Source organism: Doryrhamphus excisus, chromosome 9, assembly GCF_030265055.1.
Source record: "Doryrhamphus excisus isolate RoL2022-K1 chromosome 9, RoL_Dexc_1.0, whole genome shotgun sequence".
Classification (NCBI taxonomy): Eukaryota; Metazoa; Chordata; class Actinopteri; order Syngnathiformes; family Syngnathidae; genus Doryrhamphus; species Doryrhamphus excisus.
Window position 1 is genome coordinate 12,297,794 of NC_080474.1, and position 6,840 is coordinate 12,304,633.

Consider the following 6,840-nt stretch of genomic DNA (forward strand, 5'->3'; position numbering starts at 1 on the left):
CCCTGTGATTGGCTGGTGACTAGTCCAGAGTGTACCCTGCTTCTTGCCTGAACACAGCTGAGATAGGCTCCAGCATAGTGAGGACAAGTAGCATACAAATTGTAATAATTAATAATAACAATAAATACTGTACAATATACTGTATAATAATAAAAAACATAAAATGAATCAAATGAATGAAATCCATCCAATCATTTTTCTACGCCGCTTATCCTCATGCTGGAGCCTATGCAGTAAACTATAACATATGTATTAATATTATATTGTATTAGATTGATTATATTTTAAAATATAGATTTTGAAACAATTGTATGATACTATACAGGATGGCGAAAATGCCAATGTGTCAACACTTTTGGGACACCTGTCAACATTTGACTTTGACAATATGGGACATCCACCCTCGGCCATCTCTGTGTGGAGTTTGCATGTTCTCCCCGTGCATGCGTGGGTTTTCTCCAGGTACTCCGGTTTCCTCCCACATTCCAAAAACATGCTAGGTTAATTGGCCACTCCAAATTGTCCATAGGTATGAATGTGAGTGTGAATGGTTGTTTGTCTATATGTGCCTATATGTGATTGGCTGGCGACCAGTCTCGCCCGAAGACAGCTGGGATAGGCTCCAGCACCCCCGTGACCCTCGTGAGGAAAAAGCTGTAGAAAATGAATGAATGAATGAACGTCAACAAACTGCCAAAGGTTGAAAAATCCTTTATTAGCACCATGATCCTTATTGTGTCTTGTTGTCTCTAGCTCTAGTCACAAGTAAATGTGCAGGCAATAGTTAGTTTAGGTTTGTATTTTGGCTCTGTCAACAACCGCTTATGTTGACATCAGTCACCCGGTCTGAGGGGTGTCAGCTACCTTGTGCTGAGTGACTTTCCCAGCGTGTCACACTGCCACCGTGCACGCTTGTCTATATGTGCCCTGTGATTCGCTGGCGACCAGTCCAGGGTGTACCTCGCCTCACGCTCAAAGACAGCTGGGATAGGCTCCAGCACCTCCGCGATAGAAAAGCGCTAGAAAATGAATGAATGACTGAATGACTGAATGAATGAATGAATGAATGTGGGACATTTTACGGTCTTTTAAATCAAAGACCCACAAAATACGGTAGTTTCCCATAGAAAAAGGGAGGAATGACGGATTTGTTTTGGTGTTTTTATGAAAAAAGGACACAATAAAGCCATATTGGCATGGGCACCGAGGCCCGTCACACAAAGTTCCCTTTAATAAAAGTCATTTATAAACATCTTGAAAGTATTCACATGAAAAGTGAAGACAAGCTAGGACATGAGAGGACATTAGAAAAAGTGGAGAAAAGATGGACGCTCAAAAATTGATTTTCCACGTTTAGAATCACCTGGGGACGAATTGCATAGTTTGCTGCACGTTATTGCTTGTTGATTGGCGGATGGAGAACATGAGGACATTCAGAAGTGCTACACACAAGGTGACATCATCACGAGTGCCAGAAATTGGACAGAAGAAGAAACAAGATGGCTGCCTGTCCTTCAGCATCCTTCTCTTCCTCAAGACTCGTGAAAGATGGCGTTGAGCTGGGCGTTCATCAGCCGCTCGTGGTGCGAGTGTCCCTCAAAGCCCATCAGGCCATCCACTTGCAGTTCCCCACACCGCGGGTTGGATCCCCCACCCCCATAGAGGGTGCCATGGGCTCCGCCTCCTCCACTATAGTGCACACCAAACGAGAAGCTCTTGTCGTAGTCCGACGCTGACACAGCCTCATGTTTAAAGGAAGACGAGAAGTTCCCGTTAATGCTGAGGGGCGGGCTGAGTGGTGGGTCGAAGACTGGGCTGTCCGACACCAGGACACCATCGAAGAACGACTCCATTGGGCCATAGGGCTGACCTTTCACCTGGTGGAAGATGTGGGATGGGTCCATGGTGCCGTAGGGGGGGCTGGGCAGGCCAGGCGTTAGCCCAGGGCTCTGGTAGGAGAAGTGTCCAGCGTAGGCGGGGCCCCCTGGTGGGGGCAGATGGCCAGGCAGGTCGGGCGTCTGCTCGGGCAGGAAGGTGCGAGGATTCAGCTGCAGGCAGCCCGCCACCAGGTTGGTGGTCGGCTGAGAAAGACCTGGCAACACACAACGCCATTGTTATTTATCATCAACAACAACAACAACAAGGGGTCAGGGGGCCTCAGCTGACCTTTACAGAGTGCCTGGACAAAAGTCATGAGGTCGGGGGCTTTGCCGGATCTCAAGATCTCACTGAGTGCCCAAATATAGTTCTTGGCCAGGCGCAGCGTCTCGATCTTGGACAGTTTTTGCGTTTTGGAGTAGCAAGGGACCACCTTACGGAGACTCTCCAGGGCATCGTTGAGGCCATGCATGCGGTTCCTCTCACGGGCGTTGGCCTTCATACGGCGGATTTTAAACCTGAAGGACAAACATGGCAGAAGTTTGTTAGCCAAGTGCACGTTTGTTGTAGGATGCAACCAACACACTATAAGAAGCAGTATAAGAAGAGTGGTACCTCTGAAGACGAGCTTTCGTCATTTTCTTTTTCTTTGGTCCTCGTCTCTTAGGTTTGTTCTCCCCGTCCTCCTCCTCTTCCTCATCTTCCTCCTCATCTTCTTCTTCTTCCACATCGTCTTCCATCAGATGATGGTCCTCCTCTTCCTCCTCGTCCTCCGCTCCTCCTCCTCCGGCAGGGCTATGCTGCTCCTGCTGGTCTTCAGACTCGCCTAAAGTCTGCTCGTCCCGCACTGACCTTGTCATGATGCTGATTCTGTCTGGAGACACGTCATGTATAATAATTTCCTTACTGCTTCTTTAAAAAACCTTGATTGAAGTGTAAACATGTAGAAATTAAAAATCATTGTTAATCATTATCATTAATACAATTAATGATAGCAGAACATAAAATAGCAAAAATAAGTATTAAAAGGGACCAAAATCTAACTAAGTTCATGAAAATAACATTTTTAATACAATATATGATATATTCTATTTATTATTATTAAACACAAAGAAAATGCTGAGAATTTAATAAATATATATACTACATATTAGAATACATATAATACATATCAAAAATTTACTTAGAATTTCAAAATGTTTCTACTTCTGAAATGGACAAATACATTTCCTCCAATGGAAAAACAAAAATGTGTCCCACAATAATTTCAGAATAATGTTAAAAATTAGAGTGTAATTATCATGACACAATATTAATTTCATGCAGAAAAAATAAAACTGTAATTGAAACAATTAATTACTTATTAGAATTTGTATATGCAGCATTTGTATGTAGTACTATGTACTTCTAAGATATGCACCCTGAATTAATTCTATTTCTATTCAGACATATGTATGTTATTTTATATCCATTACTATATGAAATACTTATACAAATTATGTTATTGATGGATTTAAGCAAAAATAATCATCTGTAGTTCAATTGAGTTTTTTTAAATCATTCTTTTATTAATTAATAAGTACATTTCAATTAATTAGAATATCAATTTCATAATAAAAAATAAATAAGTGTTAAAATAAGTGCTTTAGAATAATTATAACAAAAACCCAATCATAATTCAATTGATTATTGATGGAATTAAACAGAAATTTAAAAATTGCTGTACTAGAAGTTTCCAAAGGTATAATAGAAATATTGTAGTGTAATATACGGTAATGATGGCAAATATAAAGGGATTTTGCTTTGTTTTGTTGATGGTGTTTTTTTTGTCATTAACTGACATAATGCTAATAAATGCTAATTATCACAGCACTACAGGTGATGATAAGTATTACATTATCATATTGATCATCTTATTGATCACAGATAAAAACTCACCTGTTGAGTTGATTTTCCGCCCTTCAGATTGATTGCATCCCGCGCGTGACTGTGCGTGACCTGGTCGGAGCAGTCTGACGCGTGTGCGTGGATGCAAGCAGCTTTATACTCACCGTGTGTGTCACTGTGTGTGCGTGTTTGTGTGTGTGAGCGCGTGTGCGTACGTGCTCATTAGCATATCCAGACCGCGCCCTCCCCGTACGCGCCATATGGTGCCGACGTCATCCAAACGGCCCCGGGGGTCACGTGACCAACCTTCCATCGGTATCAGCCAAAAAGTCTTTTTGGGCCATCTGGAGCCTCTCTCACTACGCATGCGCGTCATTCAAGTCTGGGGGAGGCAGTCCTGTATATCTAAAACATGTTTAAGTAATATTTAACCAATTCATGTTTATGACGTGTCTTATTCATGTTTAGGTTTTAAGATTAAACTGCCTGACACAACCAAATGAATGGCCATCCCCATGTGCAGTACGGTCTTCGTCCACAAGGGGCAGCCTTGTTCTCGTGAAAACCGCTAGCATGCACTGAAAGCGACAGTATGTGTTAGCTTTGTGCTCAAAAACATTACATAGTGAAAAACAATCTGTGACTTCCAAATAGAAAATTCTATAGAAATAATGTAAATAGAAATCACATTTTAACAATCTTAACTGCCACCAGTATAAAAAGCGAAACATTGTGTAATAAAACGGAAATAAGACTATCCACCCTATGAGTATGCATGACTGACCAATAATAGAATATAAAAATATGTGTCATTTGTTTTGACGCTTCCCTGTTTATTTTCACTCGTGATGTGTCCAGCTGCTGTACATTTATTTTGTCCCTGAGTATCAACTGCTCAACTGCTTACAACTAAATGCCTGCATTTTAAAGCAAGACCATGATTAATTGTTTGAATGTAACACGACTTTTGTTGCCACCTGCTTTTGCAGGGTAGTCCTGCTCTTTCCTTTTTTTTTCGCTGTCTTTTTCATCAAAAGAGTTTATTCTGCAGAATTAGCCAGCTGACTATTTGATTGACATTTACTTCTTGACCTCTCAATGACCCAGGTGTTACTGCATTATCCAATAATTATCGGATTTTGGTGTCAGACCCAGTTAATAAGCTCACACTGGCTCTGGCCACCTGCATTGTCATGTAAAACGGATGGAATATTTTGAAAGTTATTTTTAGCGCTGTGATTTCTGCAAATACTCGAAAATGTCAGCGGAAAGTAAATAGCTGTAAATAAATACATGTTATGGTGTTAGCCAGATGCAGTCACAAATAGAGCCACGTCTGTCTTGCAAGTCAAAGGTTCCCTTCCCCTGGTCTAACCAATCAAATGTGTCCTTACATCATGCACTAATGCCGTCCCTTCCTTGTTTACATTGATTTTGACTTAATTGTTGACATAGTTTCTCATCGTCTCTCATTTGTTTGGTTGCGTCCACTTGCTCATATTGTACACTTTTATATGCCATGGTAAGTTCAATTTCTTGTTCTATGGCTATCATCACAAAAATGCCAAAGAAAAATCATAGCTCATTTGAGGGTTTGCTCCAAGGTGTGACGTGAGGATGGTTTGAATTTAAAGTTGAGTTTCAAGCTGAAAGTTTTGTTTGACTATTGAGGCAAAACACGAAGCAGGCCTTCATTTTGGCCCAAGGTAGACTTTGGTCCTGCTTTCTGGTCAGCGTGTTGCTGTGGTGACAAGGATGATGAGGATGACAATGATGAAGTGGTTGCCAGGAGGTTACCAGGCAACTTTGAAGAACTTTGATCAGCGTGGATCATCTGGCGGCTAATGTTTAACACAGGCTCACGCATGCACGCACACACACACACACACACACACACACAGTTCACACAATCACACAATCTCAAACAACACATTTTATTTATAGTAGACTTCTTGACTACTGTCAAGTCATCAGAGGCCACATATGCTAAAACTGAACGGTACAGGAAAAGCAGAAAAGAGAGTAAAAAGATATGTCTCCTGTGAAGCAGCTCAACAATCACCACGGTAACAACAAGATGAATGTGAATAATGCCAGGTCAGATTACCTGATAGCTTCTAAAGCAAAACAGCACAATTAAGCCTTTATATTTTAATAAGTAATAACGATTTGATGTTGGTGTAAACATTCTCAAGGCGTTCCATCGTATTCAACTGGGCTATTCAGATTGTCTTAGATAAAGTCCAGTTAGAAGAATACAATCACCTATATGAATGAGAATACTCACCAACATGTCTAAACGAAATGCACATTTTTCATCATATTTGGTTCTACTATGAGACAAATATGTGCACATGCACCCTTTATTTACTTGGTATTGGATTGATACATACATTTGTAATATCACTGTAGTACCCTGTTTGGTATCATACTACTACTGGTCATATATCTCATCTCGTGTCATATTATCTACATACTGTATTGTATACTATAACTCTGGGAAAAACTGTTGCTTTTGTTAATGCTTGAGTTGTTTATATTGTTTATTTTTCTATATTGTATATTTTGTACTGCTTAACTGACTCTGTACTCTTGCTGCTGTGCAATACAAATTTCCCCACTGAGGGACGAATAAAGGCATATCTTAATCTTAATCTTACTACACTCATAATAAACATGCTTCGGATGTATTAATTTGTATGAAAGTGAAAGTTTATATTTTGGTTACCTTATTTAGCTACCCGAGAGGGTCACAATAATTACATAAATTAACACCTGTTTGATAGTGCCAATCAAAAGTCAACAATAGCTTTCCATAAGGCAGAAGTCTTGCCTTGACAACACATTAGCACTGTGATGGTCTTTGCTGCCACCTCGTGGTTAAAAATGAGTACCTCGGGCTCATTCACTCGGCCCATTATTGAACACATAGGAATGACGCAAAAGTTTGCAAAAAGTAACAATGCCAACATGCGTGTGCAAAGAAAGTGACGTCACCACTCCCACTTCTGTCTCTCCCCTCTCTCTCTTTTTCTCTCTCTCTCACACACGCACGCACCCACACACCTCGACACA

At 40.8% G+C, this 6,840-nt stretch overlaps 1 protein-coding gene across 1 annotated transcript; it reads right to left on the reverse strand.

Moving 5' to 3' along the window:
- Positions 1-1,191: 1,191 nt before the first annotated feature.
- Positions 1,192-3,935, reverse strand: neurod1 (neuronal differentiation 1). Its single transcript, XM_058082202.1, has 4 exons — positions 3,817-3,935; positions 2,494-2,752; positions 2,167-2,396; positions 1,192-2,092 (listed from the first exon to the last, which is right to left on the reverse strand). Exons 2-4 carry the CDS (start codon positions 2,736-2,738, stop codon positions 1,533-1,535), a joined length of 1,035 nt encoding a protein of 344 aa, XP_057938185.1. The 5' UTR covers positions 2,739-2,752; positions 3,817-3,935; the 3' UTR covers positions 1,192-1,532.
- Between the last annotated feature and the right edge of the window lie 2,905 nt (positions 3,936-6,840).

Bases quoted from the DNA above. Each gene is read 5' to 3' on its own strand.
- neurod1 (XM_058082202.1), bottom strand. From the start codon at position 2,738: ATGACAAGGTCAGTGCGGGACGAGCAGACTTTAGGCGAGTCTGAAGAC. The intron at 2,397-2,493 runs GTACCACTCTTC...TTTGTCCTTCAG, and splicing joins ACGAAAGCTCGTCTTCAGAG to GTTTAAAATCCGCCGTATGA. The intron at 2,093-2,166 runs GTCAGCTGAGGC...GTGTGTTGCCAG, and splicing joins TGTCCAGGCACTCTGTAAAG to GTCTTTCTCAGCCGACCACC.